General features: G+C 55.4%; 1 protein-coding gene across 1 annotated transcript in view; it reads left to right on the top strand.

Annotated features, from left to right (window-relative positions):
- The window catches only part of ALDH4A1 (aldehyde dehydrogenase 4 family member A1), a 31,349-nt gene that overhangs the window by 4,125 nt on the left and 10,313 nt on the right, over positions 1-16,911 (top strand). The window contains exons 2-8 of the mRNA XM_068539026.1: positions 5,703-5,796; positions 6,527-6,619; positions 12,630-12,677; positions 13,514-13,669; positions 15,230-15,379; positions 15,458-15,532; positions 16,654-16,841. Coding sequence (XP_068395127.1) covers positions 5,703-5,796; positions 6,527-6,619; positions 12,630-12,677; positions 13,514-13,669; positions 15,230-15,379; positions 15,458-15,532; positions 16,654-16,841 — 804 coding nt within the window. The remainder of the gene's footprint in view (positions 1-5,702; positions 5,797-6,526; positions 6,620-12,629; positions 12,678-13,513; positions 13,670-15,229; positions 15,380-15,457; positions 15,533-16,653; positions 16,842-16,911) is intronic.

The raw sequence follows: 16,911 nt of genomic DNA, 5'->3' as shown, positions 1-16,911 counted from the left end.
AGTGAAAGCCCTGAGCTTCACTTCCCACCTCAGGGTGGCCTCTTTGCTCAGGTGGGAAGAGAGGAGGTGCCAGCTGGGCGGTGAGGAGGATGAACCTGTCCCAGTCAGCTGGCCAAAGGTGTCTGAGATGCTCCCCATGTTTCTGCCAAAGCGTGTCTCCCAGGTGAGGAAACCTGGGTTCAGATCCTGCACCGTCACTCCACCAGCTGTGACCATGAGCCCTTAATCTCTGAACCTCAGCTTCCTCGCTGTACAATAGAGGTAATAAGAGTTTGCAGGGTAATATATTTGTAGGGTGGATTCAATGAGGTCATCGCTTAGCACTATGCCAGGCATGCGGTAAATGCTTCAGAAAAGTTCTTTGAACTGGGCTTCAGGCCCCTCCCTTCTGACCCTGCCCTGGGCTCTGTACTTTCTCTCAGCTCACCTCCATCACTGGTCCCTTATCTCAGTGATAAGGAGGATTGGTTTTATCAGGTCCCAGATAACAGCCGAAAAGCCCGGAAGCTGCTGAACAAGCAAAGGCAATTTCCTTTCTAGTCCTCTCCTTGGCCTTGGCTGCCCTGACCCCAGCCGCTGGGGACCTGCATCCAGCAAAAGAACATTGGCCTGGGAGTCCCGTCCGTCCCGGGGGCCTGGTGTCCACTTGTGTGTTATTGTTTTAAAGGTATTTCTCAGATGCTTACTGTGGTCTGGGCAGTGTGGGAGCACAGACAATCAGAGCTCTGTAATGAGGGTTGTCACCTGTGAGATGATCTGATAGGGATCCCATCCAGGCAGGGCAAGGCTGGTATCCCCTGCAGAGGGAGATGGGGGTGGGGTGGAGTGGGGAGACCAGGGTGGCAGGATTGCAGCAGATGAGGTGGGAGGGGGTGGGGGGTGATGGGAAATGAGTCTGGAGGCCTCAGTAAGGATTCTGATTCTTTTCTTTTTTTGGCTGCGCCACGTGGCATGCAGGATCTTAGTTCCCCGACCCAGGGGTTGAACCTGTGCCCCCTGCAGTGGAAGTGCGGGGTCCTAACCACGGGACCGCCAGGAAGTCCCAGGATTCTGATTCTTTATTGTAGAAGAAATGGGAAGCCAGTAAGTTATGAGCCGAGCACTTACCCTCCGTCTCTCTGTGTTGATCATATTTTCATGTTAAGACTATGAAAACCAGTAGCTGCTACCTTTTAAGCTTCTGCCCTGGGTGGGACACAGGACTAAGTTTATTCCAGCAGTTTTGAGAGGAGCTTGGAGTCAGTGGAGCCAGAATGACTGTTGTAGTTGTCCAGGCAAAAGCTGATGGTGCCTTGCACCAGGGTGGAGGCGGAGGGGCGGCCTGGGAGCTCAGCCCCTGGCAGCTCAGCCCCGGGCAGCAGCCCCCTCAGTTTTCCCCTTTGTAAATTTCAGAGCTTGCAGGCTCTGTAAATTTCACACGTTGCAGGCTATGTTTTGGTGTTGCAGCCTTTTTAGCTCAGATCCTGGTACCTGCCGAGAGTGGGGAGGGGCAGCTGGGGTCTCAGGCCCAGGCCGTGAAGTCCCCAGGTGCGCAGAAGGGGCACCCCGGGTTGTTCGGGGAAACTGAGTCAACTTCAGACTCTGCCTTATGCTTCTTTCCTGAAGCGGGAGGGCTGAGAGCTGCCCTAAGAAGGTTGGGTTGGATTCACCTCTGTGTCCCAGAGCCAGGCACCTGCCAGGTGTGATGAACACACGGTTTGGGTGAGCCGTTTGACCTCATCTGAGCTATCTCTGCATCCTTGCCATGTGGGATAGATATGTGCTGACTGACTGACTGAATGAATGAATGGGAATACAGTCCTGCCTAGAAGGGCCTCGCAGATCCTTGTAGAGGCCCCAAGTCCTGCGAGTGGTTCACGCTGCCTTTCCCTGAGCCAGTGAAAGGGTGCTCATGTTATCCCAAAGGGCACATGAGCCAAAAAAAAAAAAAAAAAAAGAAAGTTTGTCAGGCATCCTTGGATTATTTTTGGCTCTAGTTGACTCAGGCTGATCTTTGAACTAGTCTCTGTTCCCTAAGCTACGTTCGGACTGGTGGACAGTGGGGCCAGGGCCTGGAGACTTTCCAGGCAGAGAGAAAGCCACAGGGGCATGTGATCCTGAGGTCACAGTGGACCTCTGCCCTGGGGAAGGTAGGGGCAGACCTGTAGGATTTCTGTTTCTGACGTTGCTTGGGAGGGAACAGGGAGAGGAGGGCTGGTAGCTGCTACCTTTTGAACTTCTGCCCTGGTGGGACATGGGGCTACGTCTATTCCAGCAGTGTTTGCTGAGCCCCCAGACCAGCCCCTGATCCTCGGGGGTGTCTGGGAACCAGTTTGCCTTTGAAAGCCTGGCCTGGTGGAGTAAACATTCTGGAAGACCTTTACAGTTTCTTAGGAAAAGCTAAGAGCAGGAAGGGTGAGGAGAGGCAAGGCTTGTCATCCTTACAATGACCCTGTGAGGCACATGGTGTCACCCATTCTTCAGGTGAGGAAACAGAGGCCTGTGGAGTTTGTAATAATGTGCTGAGGTCTCAAGCAGGTGTGGAGGTCCGTCCGGGCTCTGTCTGCTTCCAGAGCCTTTGCTTTTCACACCCGCCAGGACATGGGGTCAAGAGAGGGCTTGGGCCGCCCCGCTTCTGGCTCCCAGCCCAGCACGGAGCGGCTCTCTCTTGGCTTGAAGAGGACCAGGTGATATGTGATTCACTGCTTTGTGGTGGTGTGCTGCTACTGAGGCAGAGAGAGAGGCATCTGGAACCTTCCAGATGGTAGGGGGTGGAGGAGTAGACGCCGCCCTCCCCTTTCCTGCCGGGCTGTTGAGACCTGTGGCCACTGAAATTTTCTGGCCTCTCCATTCTTCCCCACCGCAGTAGGTGGAAGGGGGCCGTGTGGATTTTCAGTTTTTGGGCACACGTGTAGCTTTGCGTTATTATTTCTTCAGATCTCCAGAATAACCCCAGGAGATAGGTGTCTCCGTGTTATACCGAGGAATCCAGCTGAAGGTCACACAGCTGCACAGAGGGCGAAGGAGCCTCGCATTTCTTCCTCTGTTTGGGGAAGGGTGGGGCCTGAGGCTTGCTGGCTTCCTTGGGTGTGGTGGGTAGGGCTGGGGTGGACCTGGAGGGAGGAGCAGGAGAAAGCCCCAGGGCTCACTTTGCCCTCCTGGGCAACCGGCCCTGCTCCCTCCCCCGTCCGTTCCCTCCCCTTCCACTGCACAGGCCCCTTTCTGCTCTTCCTGACTCAGGCTTCCTGCTCTGGGCCTTTCCCCTTGCTTGTCCCTCTGTCTGGAACGCTCTTCCCAGCTCTTCTCAGACCTCCTTCAGGTCTCTGGCAGAGGTCATCTCCTCCGAGAGGCCCTCCCTGACCACCCCCGCTGAAGCAGTCCTGCCCTTCCCGTTCCTCATTTTCCTATCCCCTTTGTCACCGCTGTGTTCCTTTCTTACCTGCGTCCCCCACTGGAGGTCAGCTGCATGCAACCACAGGCCTTGCTGTCTTGGTCACCGCTGTGTCTCCAGAGACGGAGCGGGTGCCCAGTAACCTTGTAGAATCAATGAAGGACCCGCCCTCACGGCCCCCGCTTTTGTGTCCTTCCTCCTGGCCTCCCAGGCTGGGTCTTTGAGCCCCCAGACCCGGTCTCAGTGAGAAAGAAAAAAAAGTGCCCAGTACTCGTAGCCGTTCTGTTTGGATCTCTTGGGCATAAGCAACCTCGCAGACACCCAGCCTCAGACAAGGTCACCGGAGGCCATGATGAAATGGACAGAACAGGCCCTCTTTTTAGTTTTGTCTAAGCACAGAGGTCACCATGCCACCCCCAAAGTACCAGGCGTCCCCTCCTCTCGCCAAATGAGGAACTGCCACTCTTTCACCCCACCGTAGAATTGCCGAGCTTCCTGATCCAGAGCCAGCCCCAGCTTCCTTAACCCTCCCCAAATTACCCTACTATAACCCAAATCCTATGACAGGTTCTTTCCAACACCTTCATCCCTGGAGGTCCTATGGTCCCCCAGGTGTGTGTCCTCCCTACCTCGGCAACCAGTTATCTGACTCGACCCCCCATGGGTGCTGCCCGTGGGGTGTTGACACCAGGGGGAGATAGATCTGGGTTTTTCTGGATTCACATCCAGGTTTCTCTTGATCTTGATCTTGACCTAGTCTTTTTACTTTTAGGATCAAAATTACCTTATTTCTATCACGGTGCCACTGGCGAGGCCCTTCGGATGCCACGATGGCGTTATCAAATCTGATGTGCCCCCTATGCCCTAGGTGGGCTTTGTCCTCATTATTTTCCTCATTTACAGATGGGGAAACTGAGGCCTGGAGGGGAAGTCCCACCACTGGGGTTCCTCCAGTTCTGGAATGACTGACTCTTTTTGTTTTGTTTTGTTTTTGAAAAATTTTAAGGCTGTATTTACAACTGTTTTCATTTAAGTATATGTTATTTTGTTTATATACCATTTTCACCAGTATTAAGACAATAGAATATTGTGTGGCTTATTTGGGATCACTTGTGAACAATAATTCTTCATTAACAAAAAAATTTTTTAATTGAGGTATAGTTGATTTACAATGTTGTGTTAATTTCTGCTGTACAGCAGAGTGATTCAGTTATACATATATATACATTCTTTTTTTAAATATTCTTTTCCATTATGGTTTATCACAGGATATTGAATATAGTACCCTGTGCTCTACAGTAGGACCTTGCTGTTGTTTATCTGTATAACCATACGGTAGCTCACATCTGCGAATCCCAACCTCCCACTACATCCCTCCCCCAACCCCCTTCCCCTTGGCAACCACAAGTCTGTTCTCTACGTCCATGAGTGGAATGACTGACTCTTACCCACCTGTCCTCCCACCTTGGGACCCCCAGACACGTTAGGGGTGGAGGCCACTGGTGGGCACTAATCAGTGAGGTCATACAGGTTAAGATTGAATGGGGTCTGCAGAACAAGGAGTTCTTGGAGCGCAGTACCCAGGAGTCGGACCCCATACCCCAACAGCAGCTCTCCCTGTGTCTGTAAACCGAGCTCAGAGCACTCCTCCAAGTTCACGGCCCACCTCGTGGCCCTTCTTGCCCACCCGGAGCTCAGCTCTTTGTGCCAGGGGAGTCTCAGCTGTTTCACATTCTGATGAGACTGAGCTCTGGAATGCTCTGACTCTGCTGCTTAGAGAAAGAAGTAACTCGGGTCTGTTTGGAAGAAAGTCTGCATTGTGGGGAAATAAAGGGAGAATAAGCCTTCTCTATGTGCAAAACACTAAGCCATGGTTTTGCACCTATGAATTTAAACTTCAGGCAACCAGGGACTTCTCTGGTGTTCCAGTGGTTAGGACTCTGCGCTTCCATTGCAGGGGGCACTGGTTCGACCCCTGGTCGCAGAACTAAGATCCCATGTGACGTGCAGTGCGGCCGGGAAACAAAACAAAACCAAAGAAAGCAAAAAAACTTCAGGCAACCATGTGAGTTTCTATGATTATTCTCACTTGATAGGTGGAGAAATAGGCTCGGAGGAGGCAGGTCACATGCCCGAGGACACAAAGTGGCAGGATCTGGACTTGAACTTGGGTTTTGGATCCCAAGGCTGGTTCTCGTCTCCCAGTTCTGTAGTTGCCCTGGATTTCAAGATGCTGGGCCAACCTAGGACCCCCTGTCGGAGATAGAAGGGCTGGGGCTGGTGGTGGCCGCTGCTGACCTGTCCACCTCTGTTCCCCACCCTCGCTCCCCAGGCTGTGTTGGAAGCACGTCTCCTCCCTGAAGGTGGCCAACGAGCCCATCTTGGCATTCACGCAGGGCAGCCCTGAGCGAGATGCACTGCAGAAGGTAATGGGAGGGTGGGGGGCACCCAGTGGTGTAGGGCCTGGGGAAGAGATGGCCTTCAGCAGCCCCCATGATACCTCTCTGTGCCGACAGCCACCCACGCCTTCCTGCCTCTGCTCCCAGCCCCGGGAGGAAACTGGGAGTCTGGGGAGAGCTGTGCATCTGGAGGGGGGTGGGGGACCTGGGAGCAGCAGGGTGGCAACCTGGGTCTCTTTGGGGTGCCAGGTCAGGGGTCATAAGTCCACAGATATTATATTTTATGCTTAAACACATTCTCCCGGGAATTCCCTGGCAGTCCAGTGGTTAGGAATCTGCGCCTTCACTGCCGAGGGCGCAGGTTCAGTCCCTGGTCGGGGAACTAAGATCCCGCAAGCCGCAAAGCCGCAAGGTGCGGCCAAAAAAGAAGAAAAAGAATTCTCCCATTAATTGCCAGTGTTCTAAAATTGTGAGATTTCACATAAATTTCAGACACAGGTTTTTAAATCTTATCTCTAATGGGAAGACCTGGCAACACTGGCCTTAACGTTCCTGCAGGACAGGAAGTGACAGTGTGGGAGCTGAGTCTGCCCCTGCCCCTGGGGAGGAAGCACAGCGGCTCTGACCACAGACCCCGCCCGGCCCCCTCCTCATTTCTGTTCCTTCCTGGGTGTCCGCGTTGGCAGACTGCATCGGGGTTTTAGGCGGGAAGTAGAGGGGAAGGAAGTGCTCATCTGACCTCTCGTCCTCTCCCCAGGCCTTGAAGGAGCTGAAGGGCCGGACGGAAGCCATCCCGTGCGTGGTGGGGGACGAGGAGGTGTGGACTTCAGACGTGCAGTACCAGGTGTCGGTAAGTCCAGTGGGCGGGCAGGGCTCAGCCTCTCCCCTGAATCTGGGGTCTGTCTCTCGGGCAGCACATAAGCATGCAACATGGGGTCTCTGCCTCCAAAAGGACTTAGAGTCCCTGCAAGATTTTGAATTCTGTGCACCGGTATAAAACTTCCAAAGGCAGTCTTAGGGGACTCTCGTAGAAGGTGCCAACATCGCGCCTGCCAAGAAGAAGTTAAAAACAGCAGCTGCCCCCAGCTTTGCCATCGCTTTGGAAAAGTTGACCCACTCACCAGCCTAGGGAGTAGGAAGCAAGGATAGAATGTCAGAATCAAGGAGAATCTTTCCGTTAACAGATACACACTACTATATATACAGTAGATAAGCAGCAAGGATTCACTGTCTAACACAGGGAACAATATTCGATATCTTGTAATAGCCTGTAATGGAAAATAACTTGAAAAAAAAATATGTATAACTGAATCACTTTGCTGTACACCTGAAACTAACACAATATTGTAAATCAACTATACTTAAAAAAAAAAAAAAAAAAAAGATAATCCTTCCAAAGAAAGACAGTCACCAAAGTCCTGGTCTGTATTTGGGAACCAGTGGTCTAGCTGACAATGAGCTCAGCAGAGGTAAGCACCCAGGGCGTGGCCAGGTGTCACCTCCTCCTAGAAGCCCTCCTGTTGGAGCCCAGACTCCATCCACAGAGGCATCTGTTGAGACCCTGTCCCCTCTGCATAAGCTCCTCCCTCAGCCCCTGCCACCCCCCTTGGAGGCTGGAAGAGCAGGAGGTTAGCTGCCCATTTTACAGATCAGGGGAGAACTCAGAGACAATCAATGACCCTCCTGGGGTGGCACAGTTAGATACGGAACAGGGATGATGGATCCAGTTTCCCCAGAACCATATCCCCTTGATTTTGATTCAAATGAATTCATTCACACCCTGACTATTTCTAAAGGGGATTTCAAAGCAGAGTGTTAATTAGCATATGGCAGCAAGATAATATTCTTGCTGTGACCTGCTGGTCACAAAATCCTGAGGCCCTAGGCGCTGGCTGGAGATGGCCACAGACTTGCCTTTAGGCCTCCTGGTCTGCAGCAGAGAGGAGAACACATCACTTGCCCTAGTCAGAGTGTTCCTGAAATAAATCCCCCACTGTGTGGTAGGAGAAGCACAGCCATTTCTGATACTGGGCCCAGAGAGGAATTTCTCCTGAAAGTGTCAGAAGGACACAGTGATGTGACAAGTCCCCACAAGAGTCACACATCTCATGCACGGATGTTTCATGGGGCTGCTTCTCACACACTGTCGTGTGGGCCGAGGATGTCATCAAAGCCCAGTGCCTGAGGATGCCCAGAGGTCGCCCTGCAGGCCCCATGTCCACTGCTGGGGTGGGTTTTCCATCCAGAGCTCAGGCTGCAAATCGATAGCTGGTAGCTTTGTTTCCAAAACCTAAACATGGGTCGATTTCATGTACAAATTCAAATGTCTGGCTTCTCTTGAGAGAAGGAAGATGTGGCCACACAAGTGGCCTTCCTGTGAGCCCCCATGTGGGGTGACCCTCTAGCGGCTCCAGTCCCCAGCCCAGCCCTCTCCACTCATCCCTCTTGCCTCCTTGGCCCTGGCAGGCCTCTCAGAGCCCCGGCCAGAGCAGTAGCTGGTCTGCCTGTTCCTCCTGCATTCTCCTTAAGTCTTTCTCTCAGTGGGGATTTTGCTAGATAATGAGACAGTGATAAGACTGCCTGCCTTTCCTAGCAAGTCCCTGGGAGGCATCTAGTCTGACTTGACAGTTGAGAAATGGCACCCATACCAGTGCCTCAACTGTCCGTCTGTTCAAGAGTGAGAGTGACATTCTTTGGTGACAGTTGGGGATCTTGACCAGGACTCACGGCTGAATGGAAGTCTGCGGTGCTTCCCCACGAGGTGGCCTGAGGGTGAACCCCTGGGTCTGCTCCAGCCCCAGGCAGAGGCACCACCCCATCCCTTTTTATCCCTTGTTATGGCCATGACAATTTTAGCCCAGAAAGGCTTAAAGCAAATATGCTCCTTGGCTATGAACAAAAGGGAAGTGTATGTGTGTCTTTGTGTGTGTACACATATATATACGTTTTGATGTTATGGATACATATGGAGTTTCCAGCTTTGTGCAAATGCAACCAGTTGCAAAATAAATGCCACGGTATGTAAACGAAGTGGTTTACTCTATGGCATTATTAGCTAGAAACCTGTTTAAAGTTGGAAAACAGTTTCTAAAAGGATGACTTTAGCTCTTTCTAGGAGGGGTACTTGTAAATCATGGTAGTAAAACCCACCCATCCATCCATTCATCCATCCAAGCCTCCTCGGCCCCAGACCTAGGGCTGGATGCTGGGACACAGCGGTGAAAATGGCACATGGCTCTGCCCTCACGGTGCTGACCTAGGGGAGAGTGAGATTGGTGTACATGTCAGCAAAGAAACAAACAGAATTCCAGATGGTGAGAGGGGCTGTGGAAGGCACAGGTGATGGGCTGGAGATGTGAGGCCACGTAAGGTGAGGTGGTCCACAGGCCTCTCTGAGGAGGTGACATCTGAGTTGAACCCCAGGGATGAAGATGGGCTGGGGACTCATCGCCAGCAGAGGGGTCTGCGGGTGCAGAGTCAGGAGGGGGCTGGGTGAGCTGCAGAACAGAGAGGAAGCCAGTGGGGCCAGAGGATTCGGGTGTGGTTATTTATTTATGTGTTCGTTTGTTTATTTATTTTTGGCTGCGGGGTCTCGTTGCTGCACGCGGACTTTCTCTGGTTGCGGAGAGCGGGGGCTACTCTTTGTTGCAGTGCATGGGCTTCTCACTGCAATGGCTTCTCGTTGCAGAGCACGGGCTCTAGGCTCGCGGGCTTCAGTAGTTGCAGCACGCAGGCTCAGTAGTTGTGGCACACGGGCTTAGTTGCTCTGCGGCATGTGGGATCTTCCCGGACCAGGGCCCGAACCCATGTCCCCGGCATTGGCAGGCGGATTCTTAATCACTGCGCCACCAGGGAAGTCCCACGTGTGGTTCTTGTTGGCTGTGGTTAAGAGCCTCTTCCAAGAGCCCAGGGAGCCATTGGAGGGGGTTAAGGAGGGTGAGACTTTCCGAAAAAGCCCATTGCTCGCTGGAATGCTTTCTGATATCAGGATAGAGGAGGGATTAGGAGTGTGGGCTTGGCAGAAGAAGTGAGTCCGGACATAGATGTTTGGAGGGCCAGGTGCCCGTGGGCAGCCAGGGAGCTGGGATGGGAAGGTGGGTGGAGGGCCACGATGAGGAGTCCACAGCAGGTGGGGGGCCTGGGAGGCCGGGGAAGGCGTCGTGTACGAAGCCGTGGGAACACCTTGGAACAAAGCACTGAGGATTCCATGCGAGGTGGAGAGGCGCAGTGGGCGTCTGGGGGGGGGGCGGTGTCTGCTCAAATTGATGAGCCCCTCGCCCGCCCCCACGCGGTGAGCCAGGGCAGCCTTTGAAATCGTGTAGTGCTGCTCACTGAGGGATGCTGGGTCCAGGGATGGGCACCTGACCCCAGCTGGGCCAGTCGGAATTACCTGCCCTGGAACTTGGAACCGGCAACAAGCATCTTTCTTTGCGGGGCTGGGAGCTGTGGGGAGGGCATCGAACACCACCCCACAGAGGACGAGATAAACTAAGGAAGCGGGTCTGTTGAAAGATGCAGGACACCAACTCTCAGAGGAGCAGAGGCAAAGGAGAAGGAGCCGCAGGGTTTTCAGGCTGGGCCTCTCGAATCTTCCTAAGACCCAGCTGCATCCCACCCTAGTCACCATGAGGAGGCCCCTTTCTGCCCACTTGCTGGTTATGTATCTTTGAGCTGCTTGACCTCTCTGTGCCTCAGCTTTCTCACATGTACAATGGGGTAACAGTCATGCCGTGGAGGGATGTTGTCAGGGTTCAACGGATTAATCCGTGTCAAACACTTGGTGCCTGCACACAGGAAATTAATGTTAGCTTTGACAGTAACTATCACTGTTCCTTAACCAGGGGCCTGCAGCTAGTTCATGTAAAAAAGAGCTAGTTAAAAGAAGGGAGAGGCAGAACTGTTTTTAACCACTGGAAGTTGTTCACTACCTTGTCAAGAGACTTTCTGCTAACCCACCCTGGTTCTCACGCAGGTGCCATGTGGGGTTTTGTGATATCACTGAGTCCTGTCCACAGGCAAGAAAGATCCTGAGGGGTCCACACAACATCTTCCGTTATTCCTGATGGATTTCTCTACAAGGCGGTTTAGGGGCTAATGGTGGGCTAGGGTGGGAAGCTGGGCTCCAAGCCCCATGATGACATTGGCCTAAGAAACCCACCTGCTTAGAGTTTATGAAGCCAGGACCTGGCATGTGCTTTGGACGGATCAGGAAACTCACAGGTCCCTGATTTAGGGGAGTGAAGGGCTAGCCCTTTTGCAAATGGGCTGAGCACACATCTGTCCAGATGGAGCCCTGAGCAGCACGTGCAGGGTTAAGGGGGCGGGCCCAGGGCCCCTACTCTGAGGGTTCCGAAGATGGCCTGGGGCACAGGTCACCCACAGAGGCATCCTAGAGCCCCTGCGGCTGGATCAGCAACCGGAGGGCCCACACCTGGAGTGTCAGCACAGCCTGGGTTCTGCAGGCTCTGCAGGTCTGCACAGGTGTGTGCCAGGTGTCAGCCCAGAGCGGCTCCCATGGCCTCGCTCACCTGGTCTCCGTAACCGCCCAGAGCCCGACCTCACCTGCAGCTCCCCCGGCCTCCATGGCCACTGCAGCACCTGAATATTTTTCCAGACACTGGGATTTTGATAACCCCCTGGTGGGCACTTCTGGTTTTCATTTCCCATACCACCTCACTGACCTGGCCACGTGTCATCCTTGGAGCCCTGGCATTTGGGGCCGTGGCGGCGTGAGGGCAGGAGCTCTGTTACCGGGATGTATTGCTGACTTGGGGTGTCCGCAGTCCACTGGGATTGGATGTGCTGAATCGAAGCGCCCGGGTCCCCAGCTTCTCGGCCCCTAAGGGTCACAGGCCAATCTCAGGTATAGACAGGATACAGGTGACCATGCCAGGGGGGGCCACTTTACACTCAGACCAGACCAGTGCTGCCCAGTAGAACTTTCTGAGATGATGGTGGAAATGTTCTGAATCTGCTCTGTCCTCTTCGGCAGCCACCAGCCCCACGTGGTTATTGAGCACATGAAACCTGGCTTGTGCCACGTGAGTTGAAGCTCCAGTAGGCATGTGTGACTAGCGGCTGCCTCATTAGATAGGAAGCCCCTAAACGTTCCATTGGAAGACTTACAGGTGGCGAAAGTGCTGATAATTATGGTGTAAAAAATAGGTCGGGAAAGAAGTGGTGTTCCCCCCACCTTGTCGCCCAGGCTGACGTTCAGCACTGCCGGGTTCTGTTTGTAAACGTCTGTTGGGCTTCATCCCTTTTAGACAAGTTAATCTGGGTCCCAAGCAAGAGGCTCGAGAAGCAGTTGCTCTGTTCCTTTAGGGCCTTGGGGGGTGGCAGAAATCCTGAGTGTTTCACGACGCAGTGCATCGCCTAGGGCCTCCCGTGGTGACAGCCCACCCCCGAGCCTCACGCCAGACCCAGGTGTAAGGGCAGGATCTATGTTGGGGAACTTTTCACCTGTGACCCCATTTGGTCCTCCTCTCCATGCTTTCCCTGATGGGGAGACTTGGAGAAGGAAAGTCAGTTTACAGAAAGCTGCACAGCTAGTAAGGAGGGGGCAGAGCCGGGATTCGAACCTGTGTCTGACCAAAACGTCCATGCTTTCCCTCAAAGACTGTTCTGTTCATACCTTTCTCCTGCACTGTGAACCTTCCAGAGCTCATCAAACAGCAGGTGCCCCCGTAACTCTCAAGGTGGAGAGGTCATCGTGGGCCCGGGCGATTGGAGAAGGCATCATGGGGATTGGAGGGCAGAGAGCGAGTGGCCTGGAATGCCAGCTCTGAGCCCGGCTCCATCCCCACCTGCCCTGGCACCTCCCTCCTGGACAGCGGCCTCACTCTTCTCTCTTCTTTCAGCCCTTTAACCATGGACACAAGGTGGCCAAGTTCTGCTATGCAGACAAGGTGAGTCCCTGGCGACTTTGGGGTTGGGGTGCTACCCTGTCTTGTCTGGTTAGTTGCTGACATGGGGGTAGAGGTCAGTCACTGCTCCCCTCTCGGGCCATGGAGGGTGGGGGCGTCTGGGGGGCGGCTGGCACTGAGGGCGTCCCCGGGCACGTGTCTTTGACTGGGCCAGGCGTGCCGGGGTTAACTTGAGCCTAATGAGAGCTGCTTTGTCCAGGGCTGGGACATGCCCGCACATGCCCCTTGTGAGGCTACCCTGATTTAGGGAGGGGGAGGGGGTTCTGGAAGGCTGAGTCAGGGAAATTGGAGGCATCGTGGATGGAAAGCCAGGCAGAGACTTGGCATCAGGGAGGGCCAGCGAGAGGCCACGGCGTCAAGGCGCTGGCGTCACGTGGTGATGAGGGCAGTTGGCAGCTGGGATGCCAGCGGCAGGTGTCTGTCTCTGGCTGCAGTTCTGGCCTGGCAAGGGCAAGGTCAGACCCAGACCTCAAGGGCTGGAGGCTCTGGACAGCGTGTTCAGGAGCACCAGGCCCCAGGAGTAAGAGGAGGCCCTGATGAGACCACGAGAGAGAACGGAGCAAGTCCTTGGCCTGTTGCCCTACCTGGCAGGCCCCTCGCACTCCTCCAGACTGTAGCAGGGCAGGATCGGAGCCTGGGGCAGCCCAGCTGGCCATGGGACAGGGCATCTGCCGCTGTAGGGGGAGGGGGCTGAGGGCCGAGGGAGCCAGGGGTCTTCCCTGGGTGATGAGTGACCTCCAGATCTCTCCTCCCTCCCTCGCTCCTCTGGGACCCTTCCTGCTGCAGGAGGAAGCCTCCAACCTTTCCCTCTTCATCAGGCCCTGCTCCACAGAGCCATCGAGGCCGCCTTGGCCGCCAGGAAAGAGTGGGACCTGAAGCCTGTTGCAGACCGGGCCCAGGTCTTCCTAAAGGCGGCAGATATGCTGAGTGGGCCACGCAGGGCAGAGATCCTGGCCAAGACCATGGTGGGACAGGTGAGATGCCCACCGGCACAACCGGGGATGTAGGGGAGGCAGTCGTACCCCATCCAATTCAGCAGGCGTCAGCTGAGCGGCTTCTGGGTGCCCACACCTGCTCTGCGTGCGGGAGCCCAGGAGGTGTCCTTGAGGGACCAGGCCTCAGAGAGGGGACAGACCTATATATTTTGTAGGCAAGGTGGATTGAACTACTCTTGCGTGTCCTGCTCTGGAAATGGCCCCTCCCATCCACTTCTGTCCCCGCCCTGGACCAGGCCCTTGTCGTGCTTTGCCTGGACTGACAGTTGCCCTACACGGTCCTCCAGGCTCCATCAGACCTCTGCAGCCCTCAGAGCGGTTTCTGTGACACCTCCAGCAGGTCACTCTAGCCTTATGAACCACCGAGATCTCTCTCTCTGGCTGAGGGTCACGTCCCAAGTCCTGAGCCAGCCCCCAGAGCCCTTCCATTCCTACCTCTGTCCAGCTCACCAGCCGCTCTGCCCTTTCCTGCCAGGCCATCCCGCCCATGATGTCACCAGCCTGGACCTAGCAAGGCTCCTGGACACCTCAAACATCCCATCTCCTGCCTCTGCCCCGGGTCCCCTGCCTGGAATGCTCCCTGTCTTCTCTGCCTCATGAACTCTTAACTGTCAAGGCCTAGCCCAGATAGCACCTCCTCTGTGAGGCTTCTAGAACCTTCTTAGCCCATAAGGATCTGTCCTACCTCTGTGCCCGCCCCCCTTCCCCAACATGCTGTTCCTCTGTCGGTTATAGCTCAGATTCCATCGGGGTGTAATGATTTCCTTTGTGTTTGTTTCCCCTTTACAAGTTTTTTGGGCATAGTAATCACATGTTAGTGTTCTCTGTCTTTCTGCATCTTGCACCGTGTCTTCCTGGAGTCACAGAAGTGCCTGATAGATGTTTTTTGAGTTGAATGCATGTTGAGCCAGGGAGTGGCATTAGCAGTTGAGAGAGGGTTAGTTTCGCCTTAGGGGGTTTGGGTCACCCCAGGGCTGTTCCGGTTCGCCATCACGTAGTGAGAGCGCCCTCTGCTGCACGGAGCTGGTATGACAGCTCCACACCCGGGTAAGTGTCTCCTGATTCAGCAGAGCCCCTGGGGTGGGTGTCGGGCTCCAGAGTGTCCCAGGTGAGCCACACCTGGGCAGGAAGAGGCGCACACACTCCAAGACCAGGTGAAGGTGCCTCTTTATTTGCCTTAAGACTCAGGAGCTTGTCGGAAGCATGGTGGCCACGCAGAGCAGGAGGCAGTGCATCTTAGCTCAGCTTCCCCTGCTGTGCGTCCTGAGCAGGGTGAGCAGCTGCCAGTGACCCAAGGAGGGGCCGCCCGATCCGAGAAAGCCCGATTCTTGCTGCCCAGAGTCCTTTCCCCACGGCTCACGTTCGCCGTCAGGAGGATCAGACAGTCTAAGGAAATGTTTACAGTCCTCAGGTCTCCTGGTTCTTGGCCCAAATGCACCTGCAACCCAGTGTCACCATGGGCTCAGGGTCCAGTGTCAGAAGAGGGCTATTGGGAGGCACGTCCTCCACCACTGACCCCCTGGCCCTCCCGCCTCACAGGGGAAGACGGTGATCCAAGCAGAGATCGATGCCGCAGCCGAACTCATTGACTTCTTCCGATTCAACGCCAAGTTTGCTGTGGAGCTGGAGGGGGAGCAGCCCATCAGCGTGCCGCCCAGCACCAACAGCGTGGTGTACCGGGGGCTGGAGGTACCCCCCGGTGGTGGAGCGGGCGTTGAGGGCTGCTGGAAGCCCTGGGCTTGGCCTCACCACCTCCTCCCTCCCCAGGGCTTCGTGGCAGCCATCTCCCCCTTTAACTTCACTGCGATCGGCGGCAACCTGGCGGGGGCGCCGGCCTTGATGGTGAGCTGTGGGCAGCAGGCGGGCGTGGTGGGAACGGGTCATCACTCCCCTGTCAACAGACAGGAGGCCACATCAGAACCCCTGGGGTCCCAGCCCTAGTCGCGGGGAGAAGCACAGAAAGTGGAGGCAGCTGGGGGCTGTGGAAAAGGCTTGGGGGTCAGAGGCTGGTCTGGGTCCCAGCTTTGCCCCACTCTGTCTGGGGGACCCCAGGCAAGTCCCGGCCCTCCTCTGAGGCAGTTTCCTCATCTACAAAGTGGAAGTAAAAGAAAAGCTTACATTACAGGGTCATGAGGAGCAAATGAGACCATGCTTGTGACGCATCTAACGCCAGGCAGGTCTGGCCCGGTGCAGGCTTAGCGTTATATAGGGGCTGCTACTAATGATGATACTTAGAGCTCACCTTTGAGTGCTTGCTCTATGCCTGGTGACTTATCTTTCAGGGTTGCAAGGCTAGCAAATGACGGAACAGGTGTGGATTTGGGCTTGGTCTGTCTCTGGGCAGGTGGTCTCGAAGTTGATGGGCTCCACTCGTTATCAGGGTGAAGGTGGCCATCGGCTCCCAATCGATGGGGGAGATGCAGCCCTACCCTCAGAGGTCCTGGGTGGCTCAGGGCGCAGCAGGAGGAGGGCTGACAGCTGTCAGGGGCAGCTGGGTGATCTGGAAGGGTGCTCGTGCACAGGGCCATCCTCATGCATCTGCACTCAGACAGACGCACACACACCTGGCACCCATGTGCCCTCGTCCAGGACACGTGTAGACAGAGCCCTGTGAGCACTTGCCCAGCCTCGCCCGGTGAGCACCCAGCGAGTTGGAAACACCCAGAACAGACCTGCCCGCGGGGTGCTGGCAGGACTGGTGGGCACAGGCTTCCAGAGGAAGGGAGCCTTTCGTAGCCAGAATGTGGGAGCAGACAGGGCAGGGTGTGAGCTCACTGACAAGGGCTTCTAGGGCCTGGGGTGCAGCACCTGGGCACCTGTAGGAGTGGGGTTGGGTAGGGGACATCCTGGCCTGCATGGGGTCCTGGTGGCTCCAGGTGAGGGATGGCCATGCTTCAGGGTAGGGTGGGAGTTGGGGCTGGTGGCCCCTGACCTCATGAGTCATCACCGTGCCTCCCGGGCAGGGCAACGTGGTCCTGTGGAAGCCCAGTGACACTGCCATGCTGGCCAGCTATGCCGTCTATCGCATCCTCCGGGAGGCCGGTCTGCCCCCCAACATCATCCAGTTTGTGCCAGCTGACGGGCCCACGTTTGGGGACACTGTCACCAGCTCGGAGCACCTGTGTGGCATCAACTTCACAGGCAGCGTGCCGTAAGTCCCCGAGGTGGGATGGGCAGGGTGGCCTGGGGACGCTCACCAGACCTCGTGACCTCTGTCCGGG

This window comes from Eschrichtius robustus, chromosome 3 (genome assembly GCF_028021215.1).
Source record: "Eschrichtius robustus isolate mEscRob2 chromosome 3, mEscRob2.pri, whole genome shotgun sequence".
Classification (NCBI taxonomy): Eukaryota; Metazoa; Chordata; class Mammalia; order Artiodactyla; family Eschrichtiidae; genus Eschrichtius; species Eschrichtius robustus.
This window is presented reverse-complemented; position numbering and strand designations above follow the sequence as displayed.